This window comes from Anabrus simplex, chromosome 7, assembly GCF_040414725.1.
Source record: "Anabrus simplex isolate iqAnaSimp1 chromosome 7, ASM4041472v1, whole genome shotgun sequence".
In the NCBI taxonomy this organism is placed as follows: domain Eukaryota; kingdom Metazoa; phylum Arthropoda; class Insecta; order Orthoptera; family Tettigoniidae; genus Anabrus; species Anabrus simplex.
The window spans coordinates 114,622,490-114,646,761 of NC_090271.1; the positions used below are offsets into that span (position 1 = coordinate 114,622,490).

The following is a 24,272-nucleotide window of genomic DNA, read 5'->3' on the forward strand; positions in this document are numbered from 1 at the left end:
CGGGTCTGCTGGTCCGTCATTGAAAACCAAACACCTGATGTAAAACCACACTAATCTTGTCAGCTACGAGTACTGTAGTTACCACACCCATTGAAACAACACTGTGAAAGGGTTATTATTTATTTTTCGTATGACTTCTAGTGCTGGAAGTGTCAAGGGACATATTTGGCTTGCCTGGTGCAGGTCTTACTATTTGACACCCATGGGTGATTTGCATATCCCGATGTGGGCTGATGATGGTGATAATGATGTAAAGAGAGGGTGAAACCCGGTTTTGGCATAGAGTCTGCTCCTGTCGAATAACACCAAGGGGTTTGCTCAAGGCTTAACATCGCCATCGGATGGATGGATCACCATCATCAGCGTCATATGCTCTCATTCCGCATGAACACTTTGGGCAGGATTGGAATTTAATCCAGGCTTATGGTACACACTCTAGTGATTAGAAAATATATGCCACCACCTCTCCTATGCTGCTGGCCGACATTTTGATGGTGAAATTATTTTCCACCAGTGAGACTCGAACCGGCTGATCATGGTGTCAGACCATAAAATGTGATGCAGAAAAATGAAAAGGGATCATTTATCAGAAAAAAACAAAACAAGAGAGGCCAAAACCATTTCCTGTTTTGGTGTATTTTTGTTAAAAACATTTCTCTTTTACCTTCAAAACATGTCTAAAAAACCAAAATCAGCCCTTGGCACTGGTAAAAATCATTCTGAAGGTGGTTAGGAAAAGGTACCAAATGTTCTTATGAAGAAACAACATGGGACATGACAAATGGTCTCTTTGTCTAACAAAAGGAATAAACTCAGAAAGTGGCTTTTACCGCATTCTAGCGGCATTTTAGGAAACTTGCGGTGAATAAACTGTTCACTGGCATTCAGTTTCATTTCTTCTGTCTGAAGCAATGATGTAAATTTTGTTGACAAATGGTCCATTGTCATTGTTAACATTTTCCTCTGATACCCCACCTCTTTGTTTTGGGCTGGTAATAATGATACTACATCTCATTGCTTTTCACAATGTGTGGAAAGAAACAAGTCACCCTGTAAGTGATACTACCACATATGTTGTAAACCAATGACCATGCAAAAGCTCTTTTGAGTATGCATAAGATACAGATTCATCCATGGTGACATGCTGATAACACTGAATCAACTCGTTCACACAAGCCGCAACATTATCCCTCGCTTTTTGTGATTGACCTTACCTTTAGCTGCCACTTGGGAAATAGCGTTCCTCCAACAAATATTTTCACCACAAGTGTTCTTATATTAAAACCCATTTATACCCAATGGGCACTTTTGTGCCCTCTTGGATATTTCATTATTAGACAAGTCTACAATGTTTTAAATATAACTGGGCATTGTCAGCAAGAAATGGACATGACAATGAGATGTTATGTGTGCGTGCTGAGCAACAACTGTGTTTGATCACTTCTTGACAGTTACAAGAAAAGAAGGATGTTTGGAATGCCATCACAAGCTCCAAAGCAGAGGTAAGTTTCATACACTTTATCACCTGTGTAATTGAACTAATAGCTGAGAAAGATCATACTAGGATGTACAATGATGCCAGTGTCACTAGATTGATTTCATGTTCACACAGCGTGATTCTATGATACAAATGACTTAAGGTGGGCATGAAAAGTGCCCGTTGGACATGAGTCCTACAACTGTGTTTTAACTTTATTAGGCATTGTTTACCAATGTAATTTCAACATTTCCAACACAGCATGCTTGAAAATATGGATTTCGTCAATTCTTTAGCGCCTAATACAAAATATCAATTGTGAAGAATATTTATTTTGATGTCAGTGTGCTGTTTATTTCTTCCGTTGCATTTTGAAGTATAATTAGTCTGTTTATGAAGCACCATAGGTCTAAGGTTTGTGCACAGAAACTTGCCATTATATCTCATTATCTTTTTTCCAGCACACAGAATTTGACTCTAGCAGAGATAATCGAGGAGCTTGAGAATCTGGATTCGCCGGATGTTCATGGTGTCGATGTTTTTATTGGACCTCCTGAAGGTGGTGACTCAGATGAAGACTCTGGTGATGAAATTTGTAAAGACCCATACAGACTATCAAGCACTCAACTTAGGGCCCCTTCTGAAATAGAGATTATATATGCGGGAGAGGTCAGCGATGAAGAAAATCCAGAAAATTGTTCACTGAACACCACCACTGATAAAAGTTCAACTGCTACCGGCAACAACAGAAGAAATGTCATCGAGTCTACTTCCTTCCAGTTTTCACCATCAATACCACAACGAGATCTGCAGATCAAACTTTCTACTACGTCCCGCTTGACTGAATCTTCTCACCCATTAGCATTCTTGGAAACATTTTTGATGCCTGAAATAATCCTGTCATTATTGAAAGACACAGTGCAGTATGCAACACAAGGTGAATACAGTCATGGCTTGTGAGAGGTGCCAAGTTCCACTTAACAGGCACTGCTTCGCTGAATATCACAAGAACTAAGACTTTTTGTCATATTCTCTATACAAACTTGGTGAAAATCTTAGATTTGTTTGCCTTGAGACTATATTCAGACATTAGTTGCAATAGGTGAAGTGTCTTTGTGTGTAGGTGCACTTTGAAATACACCATACCGAGCTCGATAGCTGCAGTCGCTTAAGTGCGGCCAGTATCCAGTATTCGGGAGATAGTAGGTTCGAACCCCACTGTCGGCAGCCCTGAAGATGGTTTTCCGTGGTTTCCCATTTTCACACCAGGCAAATGCTGGGGCTGTACCTTAATTAAGGCCACAGCCGCTTCCTTCCCACTCCTAGACCTTTCCTGTCCCATTGTCGCCATAACACCTCTCTGTGTCTGTGCGACGTAAAGCAACTAGCAAAAAAAGAAACACACCATCGAGCAAAGAATTAACGAAATATTTGTAAAATAGTGCTTGTATTGAAATAAAATAGCTATTTAACTGCAAAGAAGTGTAATTTATCATTATCAACAATATTTTTCCTTCCATGGTATGCTTGTAGAACTCGTGACCAATGGGCACTTTCGTACCCACCACCATTTTGTACCAAAAAAAAAATGGCAAAAATGACTGTAAATGTAGTAAATACATGTGATTTTAATAAAATTATTCTTATTTTAAAAATTAAAATGAAGTTCCGGGCATTAATGGGACATGATAGCTGACTGAGCAAGTGGCTGCGCTGTTTGGGTCACGTAACTATCATCTTGCATTCGGGAACCCCAGTCGGCAGCTCTGAAGATAGTTTTCAGTGGTTTCCCATTTTTACACCAGGAAAATGCTGGGGCTGTACCTTAATTAAGCCTTTTCCTACCCCATTATCGCCATAAGACCTATCTGTGTTGGTACAATGTAAAGCAAACTGTGTATTTAAAAAAAAGAATGGGTATGATAGCTGGGTGGCATCATCCCTACCAAAGCAGCCACGTTTTGAATCCGTGACATCCTGTGCATGTGGGATATTTGAGATGAAAATCCACATCCCTGCGGTTTGGATTATGTGTAAAACTGGAGGTCCTATTGTTATGATCATGATATTAACAGTCACATAAAACTACAAGCTTTTTCTCTTTCCTGGCCTTTTCCTAATTACTTGGGGTCAGTACTAGATGTAGATTAAGTCCAGTTTTACAGAGTGATGCCTTTCCTGATGTCAGCCATATGTGGAGGGATGTATTCACTATTACAAGTTTCTGTGGTGGTTGGTAGTATGGCATGTTAAATGAAAATGAAGATGTATTTTAAGAACACACACATCCAGCTCCTGAGGCAGAGGAATTAACCAGAAGCAGCTATAATCCCTGGCACTATGCTGACCATCCAGCCTAGGAACCAGACTTGCAAATTACAAACTTGCTTTTATTTCTTGTTTGACTCTTGCAATAATAACAATATACTGCCTTCATCTATGTATGCATCTGCATTGATTCAACATACTGTTTCCCTTTTGCTCAGTTTCATTCTCCTTCCTGGCTTTTTCCTAATTACTTGGGGTCAATACCAGATGTAGATTAAGCCCTATTTTATGGCTTGATGGTCCTTTCCTGATGTCAACCCTATCTATGACTGGATGCTGAATACTCTCCTACCTGTCTACTTACTAACGGAAGTGGACAACATTAGATCCACTGACAAACTCCCATGCTAAACCAGCAGAGGAGAACCAGCAACAGAAGACTACTTGTTTTGGGAGAACTTCCATTTTCCTTCTCAATATTTGGAAGTTCTGAAGGGGGAGTGATGTGGGGACCACATGACAATATACTCCTTGATATTTTGCACACTGTGTACTCTTTGGAGAGAAGAAATTGTGACAGAATATTTTTGATGTCTTTGGAGATTGTTGCTAAGACTAGACATTCATTGATAGTGCATTCAAATAGAATATTGTAGTATAAAATAAATCATAAGTGCTGCATAATAGTAGTCCCCTACATGTCTTAATTTCTATTGAAATTAACCCAGTAAATTTGTTTTCTGTAAATTAATTGACATCATATAATTACAATGCTGTACTCTTGAATTTCCAATATATATGATAAAATTTATTTGTTTGCAGATACTGATAACCGTGGAAGAGCAAATGTAAATATTGCAAGGATAATATTGAGCAGAATTCAAGATATTCAACAAAGGGAAATTTTGCTCCAGCTTGAAAGAGGAGAGGGTATATGAAAGATAACTATCCTCATGTTTCTTGACTCTTGACTATGTGTGGGGTGTAAATATGGCATATGATAGTTCTCTCTTCCTTGATGTAATTATGGGAATATAGATTTGAAAACTTTATTTTCGTATCATACTATTTACACTGTGTTTAGTAATGGAAAGAAACAAACAAGTGATGAATAAAGGCATACCAGGAACATGGATACACACACATACTGGGATAAACTCAATAGCCAGCCATACACTAATGGTTTTGTGTGTGGAATAAACCTGTTTTATGATGAAGTCTGCACCTTTCAAATCTGTCGTTGCTCATACACAGCCAAGAACTGCTAGAGGTTTGACCTGTAGTTTTAACACAGCTATTAAAAGTTATTGCATATGGACAGACCTGTGGTTTAAGTCTGCAAAGTTTACATAGTTCATGACCTTTTGGTCTTATCCGCCTGTGCCTTTCAAATCTGTTGTTGCTCATACACAGCAAAGAACTGCTAGAGGTTTGATCTGTAGTTTTAACACAGCTATTAAAACTTAGTGCATATGGACAAACCTGTGGTTTAAGTCTGCAAATTTTACATGGTCTTATCCAAAGGATGGGAACAGTTTTGTTGCAAGCTTCAACTTTTTTTTTTTTTTTGTGGTGATATTTGAAGCCATTTCTTTTTCAGTTTTGACTTAGTTAATTTATAACCATTAGGTTCTTTAGTCTGTTCAAACTAATTAATGAATAAATAAATTTATAAACTACCTGAAAAAAGCTTAACAGAATTATACCTAAAAAACAAACAATTTAATTAAACATTCAAGATGCTATAGTTACACTCCACTAAAAAGAAATATGTTGCAATTTATTCTATAGTTAAAAAAATTCAGCCTGCTACATTCTATTTGAGATCACAAAAATGGGGCTGAAGGATAGACAAAGATCCTTGGTAAACATCAGGAGATCAAAATACCACAGTCTTGGTTTATATTGTATAGTCTATGGCTGCATCATGTTGCCAAGATTCTTCCAGCTTTCTTAGCTCTTTTCAAAAGCATTCCCTCATATTTTGGATTTACTTTTTTTTCTTCATGAAATCTTTACTTCGGCAAAATCTTGGTCAGTGTTTCATAAGCAATTCTCTTTAAATTCCGATTGCACTACTCTTTTTCATTTCGATTTCCATAAAGCTGGACGAGCTTTGTATACCTGTAACTATAAACTGTTTGAGAAATTCTTTGCTCACAAAGCGCATGTCTGTGTCATCTGAAGACATCCATACCATGTGTATGACTTGCAATTGATGTACTAATACAGTGGATAAAACCGGTGGAAAACTGTAGGCATTATGTGGGAGCACGGTCATACGTACTCAAGACGTTTTTACCTGCAGATCTGCTCTGTGATGTTGAAAAATCTTCCATTAAAAAGTTACATACATCAAAAAAAGTTATGTATCACCCGTGAAACAAAAGTTCTAAGGCATTTTGTTAAAGGTTGAAGTGGTACTTCAAAAGTAATACATCTTCTAATTTATTGACAACCTAAACCAAACAAATCACTTTGAATGTAAGCTAACAGAAACACAAGTCACTTTTCTTGAGGTAAGCTCATCATGTAGTAACCTCAATCAATCAGTTACTACCGATCTCCATTTAGGGCAGTCACCCAGGTGGCAGTTTCCCTATCTGTTGTTTTCCTAGCCTTTTCTTGGATGATTTCAAAGAAATTGGACATTTATTGAACATGTCCCTTGGTAAGTTATTCCAATCCATAATCCCCTTTCCTATAAATGAATATTTGCCCCAATTTGTCCTCTTGAATTCCAACTTTATCTTCATATTGTGATCTTTCCTACTTTTAAAGACACCACTCAAACATATTTGTCTACTAATGTCATTCCATGCCATCTCTCCACTGACAACATCCTACACATACTGTACCACCTAGTTGAGCAGCTCGTCTTCTTTCTCTCAAGTCTTCCCAGCCCAAACTCTGCAACATTTTTGTAACACTTCTGAACAAATCAAGCTGCTTTTCTTTGGATTTTTCCAGTTCTTGAATCCTGGTGGGGATCCCATACACTGGAACCATACTCTATTTGGGATCTTACCAGAGACTGGTATGTCCTCATCTTTACATCCTTACTACAACCCCTGAACACCCTCATAACCATGTGCAGAGATCTGTACCCTTATTTACAATCACATTTATGTTATTATCCCAATGAAGATCTTTCCTTATATTAACACCTAGGTACTTATAGTGATCCCCATAAGGAACTTTTACCCCCATCAACACAGTAATTAAAACTGAGAGGACTTTTCCTATTTGTGAAACTCACAACCTGACTTTTAACCCCGTTTATCATCATACCGTTGACTGCTGTCCATCTCACAACATTATCAAGGTCATTTTGCTGTTGCTCACAATCTTGTAACTCATTTATTATTCTATACAGAATAACAACGTCCACATTAAAGCCTTACCGGTATCTCTGATTCCACTTCTTTACTCATTTCATTTATATTTATATATAAGAAAACATAAAGGTCCAATAATACTGCCTTTAGGAATTCCCCTCTTAATTATTACTTATTAATTACTTATTACTTACTTAATTACTTATTAATTATTACTCTAATTTTCAGAGGTCTATTTTCTAGAAATATAGCAACCCATTCAGTCACTCTTTTGTCTAGTCCAATTGCACTCATTATTGCCAGTAGTCTCCCATGATCCACCCTATCAAATGCTTTAGACAGGTCAATCACAATAGAGAGTAACATGTCCCCTTGCATGGTTGCACCCTACATGGCATGCTGCCCATTCTTCGGTGGCAATCTTGCATAACTCCTGTAGATTTCGTGGTGGGGCAGGATGTGTTCATCTATCTCCTTTCAATTGATCTCAAGCATGTTCCATGGAATTCATATTGAAGGAACATGAAGGCCAATCCAGTCGGGCAGTACTGGCCAGATCGGCAATGCCTGCACGATAGATATGGGAGTTGTCATCTGTAAACTTGAATTCTTCTCCGATGCTGATGAAATGGTTCAATGATGGGTTGAAGAATGTTATCCCTGTCTTGGGGAAGGTTGAGCATGCCCTGGATGGACAACAAAGGCATCCAACGCCCCCACATGATGGCACCCCAGAACATTACTGATCCGCCACCTTGATGTACTTGATGGTGGGATGTCTCTGGCATGCAGCATTACCAGGTGCCCTCCATACATGTCAAATGTCATCGGGTATCAGACATGCGGCATTCATCTGTGACGAGAACTTTGTTCCAATTTTCCATAGTCCATTCTTGGTGATTTTGTGCCCATCTCTACTGTTCAGCATGGTGTCTGGGTTTAAGGGCCAGGCCTCTCCATGGCCGTCTAGAATACAGAGAGGCATTGTGGAGTCTGTTTCACGTAGTTTGGTCGGACACCCCATTGCGTCTCATAAAGTCGTTAATCATGGTGGCAGTGTGGTCAGGGTTCCTGCAGGCTAGAAGTTGCAGATACCGGTCATCTACCGCAGTTGTTGCCCTAGAGCGGCCAGCACGGGTCAAGTCATGAACACTGTCTGTGTTTTGAAAAGGATTCCAGGTCCACGCTACATCACTCTGGTTCACTGCTATTCATCTTGCAACATCTTTTGCTGACAGTCCTTACTGTTATAAAGCAACAATCCGTGTGCAAGCAAACATTGATATCCGTCGTCTTGCCATCACAGAACGCCCATACACTGATTACAAAAGCCCTATATTGTTGTCTGAATGAAGGTACACATGTAACTGGCTCGCTGACATTCAATGAAATAGGTACGCTTGCGATAGATGGGGATACATGCAAGTTCGTTTACATGTTTAGACAGTTCAAAGGACGAGGTGTTCCGCATAATGTCAATGTAGGTCTAGGAGGAATGTTTATAATTTGCTCATTGATCTGTGCGGTTCATTTTTCTTGTTCCTCCTATCTATCCTTATTTGACTTGACACTTGTTTGTTGTTTTCCAGTACTTATAATGACAGGTCAGTGTGGGAAGATGAAAGAGGAGACAAGAACAAACATGAGAAACACAAAGGACAAGGACAATCTCCACATATTGATATACTGCTGTCTTCAAATAGAGTGGCATTGAAGCTGAATTTTATTCATGAGTTCAAATTTAAGTAATGTATTTAAAATTTAAAATGTTGAAGAGCATGGAATACTGGATGTGTCAACCACAAACACTTCAGCATTTACACAGAACACTACATGTGGATAACCAACTGGATATTAAAAATAACATGACAGTCATTAACTTTATTTCTTAGGTTAGGATACTGAAGAGATATCAAGTCTCTTACTATCGTATTTTAATTTTTGAATTTTAATTTCAGTGGATGCCCTCTTTAACAGGCCTACACAGCACCATACCCTTAGTCGTATAACAAAATGACTGACATTGTTAAAATAAAGGGTTTATCAAGCAATTTATAGAATTATATTTTATTTATTTCAGCATGTTTTAACAATATTTTAAAATGTATTAGGCTTACAAAAATTTGTTTTATAACAGTAATATACAGTATTACAAGGTAAAAATATAATAAAGTGTACATTATGTACTGTACATACCAGTGTGAATGTCTGCCATGATATGAAATATTGGATATCGTTTATGATCTAACAGCTGTATTTTTCACTTCACAACACAATCACTTGTTCACTAAAATAACATTTTGAAAGAAAAAGTAAATAAATGGATTCTATCATTAAACTGTATGCATGTATGTATGTATGTATGTATGTATGTATATCTACCCCTTAGTCCTGTTTCTTGGTACAGGGTCGGGATGAGATGAGATGAATTTATATAGCAGGTCTTTTATGGCCGGATACCCTTCCTGATGCCAACCTCAGTTGAGGACCTAATGGAGACGAAATGAATGATAATGAATGAAATTGGGAAAAGATGTGGAAGGAATCGACTGTGGCCTATGGATAAGAACTGCTCAGACATTTGTCTGGAAGTGAAATGGGAAACCACAGAAAACCATTCTTAGGACAGCCGACTGTGGGGCTCGAACCCATGCATCTCTGAATTTAGAGCTTGGCTCCATAGCTATTGTACATTAACACATACGGCCACTCCGCTCAGTAAACAATAAATATATAATCTATATATTTTTTATAATCATGAAATATCTGCTGGCATTCCAGGTGACCATACAGATCCAGAATACAAATAATTTTTTAAAAACATGAACCAATATGCTGTGTAAAGATAATTGTGTAAAATGGTCAACGAGTCTATTAAAACTTGCTGACAATTTTTTTTTTAGATATTGTGTCCTGGAACATCCAAAAGTACCACATATGACGTGGTGAATATGAAGTAACTTCCACAAGCTACAAAAAAAGTAGGCCCTAGTCCTCCCATGCATTAATAGATAAGTTATATCTCTCACTAAGGTGAGAAAAACATGGACAGTATATTTCCCTGTTTTCGTCATTCACCTCCATCACTAACTGAATGTGTTTTTTCCATTCTGATGGTGGGGTCCTGAGCAAGGGTTCTTGCTGAATTATAACAGCAGTAAAATGAACTTAACCCAATGAAACTGAATTTACTTAAATTTATTTGTAATAATATTTGACCTGCAAAGAAAAAGAAGATGAAGATTTGCTGAAGATGAAGTCACGCCGCTTCCTCACAAACATTTAACATCTATAGCAGACAATTCTCTTTGCTTTTCAATGACCATGGGAAATGAGAAGAGATATTATTCACTGGATTGGCACTTTAAGAAGGCATCGACCTATGCAATTTTTGGATTTTAAAATCTGAATTTATTGTACATAACAGTGTCTGTGGGTTTTTATAATTTATATTCATAGCAAATTACTTGGACTTGATGTTGCTCTAAACCAAAAGGAAGCCCTTAAAGAGCGCCAAACGTGCAAAGAAATAAAAACCGCAAAGTACAGATTGATGTATTTAACTGTTTAATTTATTCATTTGCCAATACAACTTTCCCTTCTTATACCTGGTTTTTACACAATTGACATGCATTTGATCAATTTCCTTACAGTTTGCCAATAGTCCTGATTTCACTAGGAAGAAAGAACTTCAGTTGGCAACACTTAATGCTATCCATCACATGAACAACTAAACGTTGTGTGAACTCAACTTTAATATTGGAAAGTATCTGGGGGTTTTCGCTAACACTTCAACTCTATCCACTTTGTTAGCGATTATTGTACAGGGTCCATTTTACAGCACAACTTATGACAATATCGAGTAGGGGCTCATTTTGGTGACCAATAGGTTCTTGAAATAAACTTTCAGCTTGTTAGGTCATATTCAGTACATACAAAACATGCCAAAGAGATGTTAAGTACAGAACAAAAAAGGCCAACTGGACTCCAGTGGAATCTGAACCCAAAACTTCCTGATTTTGCATTGGATGCTCTACCAATCAAGCTATGGTGGCCTAGGTCGCATCTGTTCTGTTGGAAAGGATCTGAGCTACAGGTCTGGTACCACTGCCGGCACAAGTTTGTGGTTCATACAGATGTAAAACAAATATTATAATATTATTATTATTAGTGAATAGATACTGCACCAGTTTTATTGTATTTTTGTAAATAATTTTACATTTCCACATAGTGCTAGTGTATTATGGGCGTTATTGTTATCGTCCGAAAACCACTTCTTTGATGTACAGTACATGGCCTCCATTGCCTTTATAAAATAAGCCATGTGGTTAATAGAAAGGCCTTAATTGGATCTTTGATTCTTAAATTGTAAATTGTATCATAATTTTAGGAAATAAATAATAATAATAATAATAATAATAATAATAATAATAATAATAATAATAATAACAATAATAATAATGTCTTACCTTCACTAGAAATAAGTGAAAATTATCCAATTCGTTATTTATAAAAGAAAAAAAATGGGGGCTCTATTCTAATCATCATGATATTAGGGAAGCTAAAATATTATGCAGTATGCATACATATAATATCTCTTATTAGCATAAATGAGCAAACTGCTGATTCCTGTTTAGAATCATTCACTTTATGATACTCTGGACTGCCTATGTAATGAAGGTAAGCATGCGGCAATGTTATGTCTTAAATAATCATCCTACCAAGTTTCATTGCAATTGGACAGTTCCCTTGTTATTTGAAATAACTCTCACTGAAGATTTCTTTTTGTTCTCTAATATTTTTACTATTTTATGTTGAATGTAGAGTTATGTCAGTCTAAACTGTGCAGGTTAATTGAGTAATCGTGAATAAGGGTATTGTTACAAAATGTAAATTTCAGTGTTTACATAGATTTTCTTAGATTCACCTTAATTTTGTTGTATTTAGTTTGCCTTTTCCATTAATGTTTCTAAGAGACTCATTTAGATTTCATTCTGTATATTTTCTTTATTCAGTTTTATTTTGGTAAGAAACAAACTTTCTGTGGTCTTGTTATCATTTAAGATGAATTTATTTTCTGTGAACCATTCCTGATTATTTAATGTACAAATGAATAATTAAATCTCATAAGTGATTGATAATTCAAAATAAAATGTAACTACAATATATTATACGCAAATTAGGTCAGTTTTATTTCTTTATTGCAAATACACAGTGTACCCCATATCACTGACATTAAGTATGAGCAGTAGAACAAGGATGTGACCTTATAATTCATCAGTGACCATTTTTATCTCTCATACCTGTACTGTAAAACAAATGGAATGGAAAAAAAAAAAAATCAAGTGATGGGCATATACAGAAAATTGGATAGGAACACTGCACAACAAGAGATCAGTGTGGAAGGAGCAACAGTTAACAGCACAACCATCTTCAAAAAGATTGGCTCTCTCAATCAGTCCCAGTTCATCTACATCCATTTCTTCTCAGCCCATGATGAGCTAGTTTCTGCTTCCCAGCTTCATCTGGAGGCTTAATTTTGTGCACGAGTGATTTAGTTAGGGCAATAAATATTTTGTATTTGGTATTCGTTGGAAGAAATCAAGATTAGCGATCATTTTTTATCTTTTACCTTGAGTACTTATATTCAGTAGGTTACATAGGTATACTTGTTTCACATTTGATTTGGGGGAAATAGGAAATATCTTTAGTTTTAATATCAGTAGCTTTGTTGGTAGTTGTACTTTATGCAGATTTTACATTATTATACAGTAGGTACTGCACACTACTGCAAAAGCGAGTACAAATAGAACATTTAAGATCCATTGCTATCCCCACGAAGGTAATAATTTCTGTAAATAAATAATATGATAACCATGTAAATTTTGTTAAAGAAAAGAGTGAAAGATTGTACAGCATTTCAGTGGCAAAATTGTTAACGGTCTTTCCAATAATGGCGATTCTAGGCGTGTTTTTAAACTCATTGCAAATTGGGTGCTGAATGGTATCAGTGGTGTCACTGATTTTGTATGTCTGATGGATACAGATCAAGTGGCCACACAGGTCACATCTAAAGGTGGGTGGAGGACGAGGTTGGCTCTGACGTAGTTTCTGCTTTTCGTGGGTTTCAATTTCTTGTCTGTGATGTGCCTGTTCAAACAGTGAGACACCTTCTGCAGTTGCTTTGTGCCAAAGAACAGTTTTGTGCAGTTGTTGCCCGGGTGTTAGCATTTATGTTGGTGCTATTTATAGTCTTCTTAAGCTGGTCTTTATAACATTTCAAAGGAGCACCGTGAGGCCTTTTGCCATGACTAATCTCACCGTAGAGAAGTTGTTTAGGCAGTCTGCTATCATTCATACGCTGGATGTGACCAACCCATCTAAGCCGATGAGTGATGATGGAGGCTTCTATGCTTTTCAAATGTGCCTTGTCAAGAACTGCCACACTGCTTATGTAGTCATCCCATTTGATGTTCATGATGGGTCTAAGTTTCTACTGATGGAAGCGTTCCAGTTTCTTTATGTTAGGGCGATTCAAGTGTCCAGGTTTTGACATCCATTTAGTAATGTTGTTAAGACTACAGCTCGGTACACCACTACTTTAGTATATATTTTCAGATCCTTATGGGCTGGGAAGAATTGGGAGAAAGAAGACGAGCTGCTCGACTAAGTGGTATGTATAATATATAATAAATTTACTCATTTGGGATAAATATTTCAGATTTCCTATGGGAATCAACGTCTATATCATAAGTGGTATGTTCCGAGCTGTCAGCGGAGAGATGGCATGAATGACATCAATAGACGAATAAGTTTGAGTGGTGTCTTTCAAAGTAGGAAAGATCACAATATGAAGATAAAGTTGGAATTCAAGAGGACAAATTGGGGGCAAATTGTCATTTATAGGAAGGGGATTTATGGATTGGAATAACTTACCGGGATGTTCAATAAATTTCCAATTTCTTTGAAATCATTCAAGAAAAGGCTAGGAAAACAACAGATAGGGAATCTGCCACCTGGGCGACTGCCCTAAATGCAGATCAGTATTGATTGATTGAAAACTCGGTGGGAGAGGCGGCCGTAAGCTGCATGAGCAGAGCATATTCTATTTTCCACATCCTTTTCTGAGTTGCAGCGTGTAGTTAGAATACTACCAAGGTAGGTGATGAATTGGTCTACTTGTTCAAGAGGTGTTCCTGCTATGGCGACATTTAGTTCAGGGATGGCACCACCTTGTGTCGGCTGTGCAAGTACTTCAGTCTCATGGGTGTTGATGGTCAGACCAAATCATTCATAAGTTTCCTTAAAACAGTTGATGGATGTTTGAAGCTCCTCAGGTATATGGGCAGGTGAAGCATTGTCATCAGCATATTGAAGCTCCATTATGCGAGTATTATGAGTCAATCTCTGAGAACAAAGATAGACTGGTTGAACAGTCTGCCATCAGAGCGTAAAGGGTGGGGGCAAGCACGCAGCCTTGCTTAAGCCAAGCCTACAAAACTGTCAGGACAGCCAAAGCGCTGTAGAACTTCTAAATAGCTTCTCAAGGAAAGAATCGAAGGCCTTTTCCAGATTGTAATGTACTAAAAGAAGCAGAGTTGTTGTTCTCTGCATTTCTCTTGGATTTGTCTAGCACAAAAGATCATGTCAATGGTACCTCTTGAGGCACGAAACCCATATTGAGACTCAGGCAGTACCATTTCAGAGTCAGTCTGAAGACGGTTCAACAAAATGCTTGCCAGAACTTTTCCTGTTATGGATACCTCGATCACCTTTCTTCAAAATGGTTACTATGGTGGCATTTTCCATGTCGGCAGGCACCTTCTATGATTATTATCGTTATGGCATATTTAGTCACGCACAGCGCCAGTTCAAATTCAAACTTGTTACTCAATAATAACCACTGAACTCTTTATCAGAGATTGGTTTAAATGAATTATTCATCGTTGATGTCACAACCTAATTGGCATAATTACTAATTATTGTCCATTGTCACATTCTAATTCATCATCTAGGTATTCTGCCTTAGGGCAGATCTTGTCAGGGATGAACCTCTTCCACTGTTGCCTGTCCTGCTCCAAGTTTTTCATGTCCAAATATTTATTTCCTTGGATATTGTCCAACATTTGATATTTTTTCCTTCCTCTTCCTTGTTTGCCTTTCACCATTCATTCTATTCCTTCTTTCAGTAAACAGTCCCTCCTCAAACAATGTCCGATCCAGTTCATTTTTCTCCTTCTAATGATTTGCAACATACTTCGTTCTTCTCCAACTCTTCGTAATACCTCATCATTCCTTACCCAGTCTTCCCATTTCACTAGTTCTATTCTCCTCCATACCCACATCTCTAGTGCCTCCAATCTTCTCTCATCTTTCTTTCTCAATGTCCAAGTCTCTGCGCCATACAGCGCTATGCTCCAAATGTAACACTTAGCAAGTCTTTTCCTCAAATCTTTGTTTAGTGGTCCACAAAATAATTTTGATTTTTTCTTAAAGCCTTCTTTTGCTATGGCAATTCTTTTCTTAATTTCTGTTGTGCAATACATATCTTCTCTGATCATACTTCCCAAATACTTGAAGTTACTGACTTGCTCTATTTCTTTTCCCCCTATACTAATATGACAACTTATACCTTTTCCTCCGATTATCATACCTTTGGTTTTTTTCTTATTAATTCTCATTCCATATTTTTCTAGTTTCATGTTGAGTTTATCTAACATTTGTATCATTTCATGTTCACTTTCCCCCATCACAACCATATCATCTACAAATCTTATACATTCTACTCTCCTACCTCCAACACAAACTCCACCATTTTCATTAAAACTTTCATTGATTATTTCTTCGAGATAGATGTTGAACAGTGTCGGTGATAAAGAGCAGCCCTGTCTTACACCTCTTCCTAATTCAATTTCTTCACTCAACTCATCTCCTATTCTCACTCTTGCTCTCTGGTTTAAATACAAATTCTTTATTAGCCATCTATCCCTCCAATCAACTCAATGTTTCTTCAGGATTGTCATCAATTTGTCCCATCTGACACAGTCAAAAGCCTTCTCAAGGTCAATAAATACAGCATAAATCTTCCTGTTTTTCTCTATGTACCTCTCTCCTATCACCCTCAGAAGTCCAATGGTGTCTCTTGTTCCAACTCCTCTCCTGAAACCAAACTGTTCTTCACCTATAAAGTTATTCAGCTTTCCACATATCCTTCTGTTGAGCGTCCGCAGTAAGACTTTGGCTGCGTGTGAAATTAGACTCAATGTCCTATGTTCTTCACATTTTTTGCTGTTCTTTTTCTTTTCCATAGGGATTAAGATGATTTCACTAAAGTCCTTTGGCCATTTTCCTGTCATGTATATTTGATTACATAATCCAATCAATTCCTTTCTTCCTTCGTTATTTAATGCTTTTAACAGTTCATTGCTTTTCTACTTTTCATCTCGTTCAGTGATGCTTCGATATCTCTTCTCAGTATGGTTTCCCTTTTATCATCACCTTTAACCATATCTTTCTCCTCTAATTCAAGTTCTTCTTCATTTGGTCGATTGTCCCGATCATATAGCCATTCTATGTATTCTTCCCATCTTTTCATTATTTCTTGGGGTTCATATATCATTGTGCCATCTGCAGCCTCTATTTCCTTATTGCTGTTGTTCCTTCTCTTTTCTCTGAATACTATATTTGTTACTTCTTTGTACATCAAGTCATATTTCCCTTTTTTCTCCAGTTACTCTATCTCGTCACACTTTTCTGTCAACCATTTCTTCTTTGCTTTTTCTGTTTCTCTTCTTAATTCATTATTTAACTTCCTGTAGTTACGCTTTCCTTCTTCTGTATTACTGTTTTCCATTTCCTGCGTTCCTCCATTTTACTTATCATTTCTGATGTTATCCATTCCTTCTTTGCCCTTTTCCTCTCCTCGACTCCAAGCGTTTTCTTAGCTGCTTCTTTTATCCCATTTTTAAAAGTTTCCCATCTCCTTTCTACATTTTCTACATTGGATGTTGCAAGAAACGATCTTTGATTGTTATTGTGGTGCTCTCTGGCAGCTGAGCATATAAATTCCCAAGTCGTTTGTCTCCGAGTCAACATGGGTGTACTTCTGCCTGCTTGGATGGTGGCGAGTCTTGGCTGTAATTCCAATTTTAGACCACCGTAAAAGGAAGAGGAATGAATGTGTTGATTATTAAGTTACTTAAACTATTCGGTGGGTGTTCTTTGTGGCATTATTATCGCCCAGCATTATGCATTTATTTGGTGTGTGTATGTGTACGTCACCACTTATGGAGCTTTGATTCGTGAAATGTTAAATTTATTATTGTCCATGAACATTTAATATGTGTCATCGTCATGTTTATATTTGCCGGAATATTGGTTATCCATAGTGTGTGGTTATGTAGTGTACTGTGCTTTATTGACAGAAATATCATCATTACTTTTACTGTAGTGTACTGTGCTGTCACCTGACGGCAGTCGACGGAAGACTATGTGGCCCCGGATTGAGCTTGAACTCCAGTTCGAAGTGTATGCCTTTATCTCTGATCAAGCAGTTGAACTGTGCAGTCTTGGGTAAGCTGTTCTTGCTTCCTCAGGATGCTACAGACAATGGAGTCAGCTCTGTGTAGGGCGACTGTTCTGGATACAGGATAGTTCTGGTAAAATTATGTAAGGTTGATATTTTTCTTATGGCGCTTCATTACTGCGAAGGATTCCTTTTATTTTCATCTATTAATTTGTACATCAAGTAACAATTTATGGAGATTGCCAGCATGACTGTAAGTCTTTGTTTGTGTGCCAGCTATCTGGAACTGCAGAACTGCTTGGGCCATTGCAATACATACATTAAGACTGGTGGTCGTCACTTTGAACAATTGCTATAAGCTACACTGTTATGCGGTGTATGCTCTGTATGTCCATAAAACAATAAATATGCATTTCTGACCACTGGTTCCTTTTCTCAATATAATCGGTTATGGACCCACTATCACCTGTTTCAATTTGACCCAAAAGGTTTGAGACACCCTGTATATCAAATTCAATTCTATAAAGCTGCCATTATGCAGCAATAATAATTACAGAATAACCTCAATTTTGCGTAAACCCGCATTTAACAGAAGAAATTTCAAGTCCTGAAAATTATTCCATAAGAGCAATGCAATTTTACCTTAACATAATTCAGATTAGGCAAAACTGACATTTAGTGTAAGGAATAGTGTTGGCTACTGAATGCACGATTTGAAGCAGTGTATCGATTCATTCAAGTGTCCGAGTGAATCGATTCACAGGAACAGCGAGCTCACAGCACACGATTCAGCTTACTCCCAGTGGACAGTGCTGAGTGGCGCACTCACTGGACGTTGATGGGGAGCCAACCTTCCGCTGCAGCGAGAGAGTGAATCATGGCACATCGAAAGAATCGTGAACGAGCACAGCTCAGTGAGACACAAGATACACATGGCTCCTTATCGGCACACGGGACACTGGCGGAGAACCGAGCTTCCACTGCAGCGAGACATACAGTGAGCCATGGCACACCGAAAGAATCGTGAATGAGTACGGTTCAGTGAGACGCAAGATACACATGGCTCCTTTTCGGCACACTGGACAGAGGGTGGAGAGCCGAGTTTCCGCTGCAGCGAGACATACAGTGAGCCATGGTCCACTGAAAGAATAGTATGCCATAATGGACTCTCGAGCTCAGCTCATTTGAAAATAATACCCACTTGCATTCACTGTCCTCTTCTTACAGGGAGGTTTAAATAATAGATAGATTTATTTGCAGTGTTAAAAAGGTAGTCAAAACATAATTCTGAAGTAGCTAGTAAGTAGGTAAGCTATTAGGTTATACTATTTATTAGTTTAATGAATCTTAGTATTATAACTTAGTTGACATTTGACAATTAAACTCTACTCTAGCCTGCCCTATGACTACGAGTCATGCTCATGACCACTCAAAAGTACCTGTCTTATATTGGGAAGAACGGCTCAGAATTCTCTCAGTTCATATGTCACATCGTTGCACAAGACTTCAATCATATGTGGACAGTAAGTGAGCCAACTGACGCAATGTTGACAGTATGGTGAATCAGAAAACCAGCGGGCTACTGTACATCTCGGGTAGCCTATAAAAAACATGACAATTAAAAAAAATCCTCAGCTGATAGAAAAAATACATATTTTCATAAATGACTGAACGAGTTGGACGTGCGGTTAGTATCGCGTAGCTATGCGGAAGATGGTGGGTTCGAATCCCACCGTCGGCAGCCATTATAAGATGGTTTTCCATAGGTTCCCCATTTTCACACCAAGAAATGCTGGGACTGTACCTTAATTAAGGCCATGCCTGCTACCTTCCTAATCCTAGACCTTTCCCATCCTGTGTCGCCGGAAACCTCCGATGTATTAGAGTGACCAGCATTTTTTTCTAAGAAAGGAGTTCACAGTGTGAAGTCCAGATGGCAGCTGCAAGCAATGAATGCTGTTGCTGCTGTCTTACCAGTACATACTACACAGATGCAGTAGGAGCGGTGACTAATGTGCCGTGAATCGGATCGCTGTATCGATTCAGTAACGTGAAGGGAATTAAATGAATCACTATCTAATGTCCCATCACTAGTAAGGAAATGTATTTATTTCTATTTGTTATGGTTTCAGGGCATTAAGAACCTATGAAAAAGATGTCATGATGATATTATTATGCCCTTAAAAAATTCCTATATTAATCTGTACGTTATTCTTCGGTTACAATGAGAACCCTTTTGCTAATTCATCTGTGATTACGGGCAAATTCGGGCGTGTTAGTTTTCCTGTTATTGATATTTATACATTCTACTTCAGTGTTTATATTGAATGCGATCGATCACCTTCCGTATCGATTTCTCGCTACATGCACGAGCAAGCTCTCCCCGGTATTCAAAGCCATTGTGCTCTTGACCTATGTAAACAAACAATGGGGGAGAACATGTTTTCATAATAAGTGCACTGACAGCAGTTGTTAACTCATTAGAAACAAAGGCTGAAGTAAACGTTTGTTTAATTTTCATACTAGGAACTGAAATAAAATAGGAATGTCATATTTCTCCTTCTCAAGATACAGCACTGTGTGTAACTAATTTCAGAGGTTAGGTTGTGTACTTTCATTCAATCAATCAATCAATCAATCAATCAATCAATCAATCAATCAATCAATCAATCAATCAATCAATCAATCAATCAATCAATCAATCAATCAATCAATCAATCAATCAATCAATCAATCAATCAATCAATCAATCAATCAATCAATCAATCACTACTGATCTGCACTATCTGCTGTTTTCCAAACCTGTTCTTAAATGATTGCAAAAAAAATTGAAAATTTATTGAACATCTCCTTTGGTAAGTTATTCCAATCCCTAACTCCAAACCAAAACCAAACCCCACGGCACTTAACGCCCTTGAAAGGCCCTTGGCCTGCCCAGCGACCGCTGCTCAGCCTGAAGGCCTGCAGATTAGAAGGAGTTCGTGCGGTCAGCACGACGCATCCTCTCCGCCATTATTCTGGGCTTTCAAGACCGGGACAGCCATCTCGCCGTCGGATAAATCACCAACTCCCCTTCCTATAAATGAATGTTTGCCCCAATTTGTCCTCTTGAATTCCAACTTTAACTTCATATTGTGATCTTCCTACTTTTAAAGACACCACTCATGCTTATTCGTCTACTGATGTCCTCCCACACCATCTCTCCACAGACAGCTCGGAACTAATTAGCATCCTACACATTCCACTTAGTCGAGAAGCTCGTCTCCTTTCTCCCAAGCCTTCCCAGCACAAACTTTGCAACATTTTTGTAACAATACTTTTTTGTCAGAAATATCCCAGAACAAATTGAGCTGCTTTTCTTTGGATTTTTTCCAGTTCTTGAATCAAGTAATCCTTATATGCCCTCTCCTTTACATCCTTACTACAACCCCTAAATACCCTCATAACCATGTGCAGAGATCTGTACCCTTTATTTACAATCCCATATATGTGATTAACCCAAAGAAGATCTTTCCTTATATTAAGACAAAAACAGCTTCGTGATCACCAATACCATCTATTACTGTGGTTTTCCTATAGAGCTCATCTGGTTTTACCAGCACCACATCCAGAATATTCTTCCCTCTAGTTGGTTCCATCACTTTCGGAATCAGATGCTCTTCCCATATTAACTTATTTGCCATTTTTTGTCACACGATTTCCCGCTACAATCACATTCCTTTCCATGTCGTTTCTCACATAGCTGATTATCTTATCAAATAATTCTTAATCCGTGTCAGCGCTACCCTTTCCCAGTCTGTACACTCCAAATATATCAAGTTGCCTATTATCTTTAGAAATAAGCCTCACACCTAGAATTTCATGTGTGTCATCTTTAACTTTTTCGTAGCTTACAAATTCTTCTTTCACCCCCTCCTACCATTCCTATCCTATCTCTACGATACACCCTCCAGTTCCGTGAGAAAATTTCTGCATCCATTATATAATTTCTCAGCCATGATTCAACTCCTATTACAATATCTGGTAATTATATATCTTATTAAATTATTAATTCTATTCCTTTCTTTACAATACTTCTACAGTTTAGCACCAACATTTTTATGTCATCCCTACTTGATTTCCAGTTCCCTGTTCCCTTAAAACCGCGCCCTAGGCCACCCCGTTTCCCTGAATGTACCTCCCTATAACCCTTCTAAACAAATTTCCTAACATATGTACCACTGCGGTTTAAGTGAAGGTCATCTGAGCGCAGATCCCTATCTCCTACCCACCCATTAGGATCTAGCAATCACACTCCCAGTTTCCCACATACTCACTCCATAGTCTCATTTAAAAACCCAATCACCTTCCAGTCAGTATCCCTTCTACACAGTATTCCACTGATAACAATCTCCGCTTCCTTAAACCTCACCCATGCTGCATTTACCAGATGCCACATATCCCCAACTATATTGGTACTGTACCTGCCTGTCTTACCTTGTGAGTACCAACGTGAAACACTACCACCTTCTCCTTTCCCTCCTCCTTCTCTTCTACTTTCCTCAACATCTGCCTTAACCTAATTCCTGGATAGCACCCTACCCTGGTACCGTTCCCTCCACACACTTTCTCCACGTCTAACAATGTAATCCTCCATGAACAGAGCCTAAACCCTACCCACCTCATTTGATCCCCTCCCCTCCTGGTCAGTCCTCCTTTCCTGACAGCTGCAGAAGCTACTTCCTCCTCCCTTTTCTCCATCCCATGATCCTGTTCAACCTCCCTTTTCCTATCCACTACTACACATTTCCCTTTCATACCTTTTCCCTTTCTCCTCCTTCCACACTTCTCAGCAACAGTTCCCTGTTCCTCATCTTCCCTCGGTTGTTCAAAAAATGAATCCTTTTGAGCATTACTGCTCAACCCTCCTTGTTTCAACGCTTGTGAGTTGGTAACGATACTTCTATCACCACTGCGAAATTCATTGTGATTGAAGGAGCTTCACTCTGCTCTACTCTATTTATTAAACCTTAAGTAAAGCTGTACTTGCAGTATTAAGAGTATTTTACAGTACCATAAAAAGAGTTTTCACTGTTGCTAGAAAAAATCAGAGGGAAATCAAGCCTACATTAACTTTTCAAGCGGTAATGACGGAATAAATCGTCATAGCCGCATGGTTTCCTCAGTGGCCATGACAGAATATTCCGTCATCACATTGTAAATGTCTTTCGGCGATGGGTATGAATATTTATTCCGTCATAGAATCCAAGATCGCTTTCCTTTTTGCGTGTGTTAGTTTTGAGCTTTGCCTACAGCAGCACTCTCCTAAAACCACGTGACCGGGCGAAATGCTTTTGCCCCGCGCCCTGCTGGCAGCCAGCCAGCCAGTACCAGCCGCTAGGCTGCTGAGAGTGGTAGATAGTGCATTATGGCAGTTGCAAGCGGAGCTCGGTGACGTCTGCGAGAAGAAGAACTGTTTGATTTATTACACGGTGACAATTCGGAGAGTGACGTGTCATCTGATAGTGAGACTAATGTTGAAATGTCAGGAGATGGTGAGTGCAATTGTGAACGCAACTCAACTGAATGTGACGGTAGCACTAGTGGTGATATTCGACTCGGTGTATGGACAAAGGTAGGACCTGAACGGCTGAGATTTACATTTACGGTGGCGTAACCTGAACTAAATGTACAAATTGAAGGCATAAATAATCCACTAGAATATATTCAATTGTTTATCACTCCTGAATTAGCAGAACTAATATGCTCTACAGTTTATAGAAAGCACACCGACCTTGAAACTATATTCAAGAGTGAATCAGTGGACTGACACAAATAAAGATGAAATTATGACTTTACTTGCATTCTTTCTCTTGCAAGGCATTCATCAGTTACCTGATAACAAGAGCTACTTTTGTTGTAGACAGATATTAGAGACCCTGAAAGAAGATTTCATCTCCTTCTCAAATTCTTACACTTTGTTGATAACGAAGCATACGATGAAGCCACATGTGGTCCGAAGAAACTTTACAAATTGACACCTATTCTGGACGACTTGAATAGCAGATTCCGAAGTGTGTACACACCCGAAAGTGATGTGTCTCTTACGTTGTGGAAGGGACGTTTGTCATGGAAAATTTTCATACAGTCTAAGCGCTCAAGATTCGGTATCAAATCATTTCAACTGTGTGAATCCACATCTGGTTACATGTAGAATTTCTTGGTGTATATACAAAAAGACACCCAGTTTGATGACACTCTGAAAAATGAACCATTTGAATCTAAAGTTGTGTCCCGTTGCTTTCCTCACTGAGACAGATTCTCTTTCCTTGCCCTTGGCACTGTAATCATTTTAATAGCTAGATAGTGAGACTTTGTTTTTTAAACCTGATGAAAATACCAAAGTATCTCACTGTAAGGTCCCGTTGCTTTACTCAGCGAGCCAGACACATTGCCCTTCATACTATCATCATTTTTGACAGCTTAATACATATTCTGTACTTCTTGAACCTGATAAAAATACTATACTAGACAAGAGTATCTCACTATATGTTACTTCTCAGTACTTTATGGAATATGTGCCACTGTTTAGTAGCTACTCAAAAGAAATGTATCACTTGAAAGGTTAAAACGTAGACAGCGTAAAACTCAAATTTGTCACCATTTTTTTGTGTTGGTATAGGGT

The 24,272-nt window shown here is 38.3% G+C and overlaps 1 protein-coding gene across 1 annotated transcript in view; it reads left to right on the forward strand.

Annotated features, from left to right (window-relative positions):
• Positions 1 to 5,233, forward strand: part of LOC136877321 (stimulator of interferon genes protein homolog) — a 95,599-nt gene extending 90,366 nt beyond the window's left edge. Inside the window, exon 11 of the mRNA XM_067151264.2 lies at positions 4,568 to 5,233. Within this exon, the coding sequence (XP_067007365.2) occupies positions 4,568 to 4,683 (116 nt within the window). The 3' untranslated portion in view covers positions 4,684 to 5,233. The remainder of the gene's footprint in view (positions 1 to 4,567) is intronic.
• The last annotated feature ends 19,039 nt before the right edge of the window (positions 5,234 to 24,272 follow it).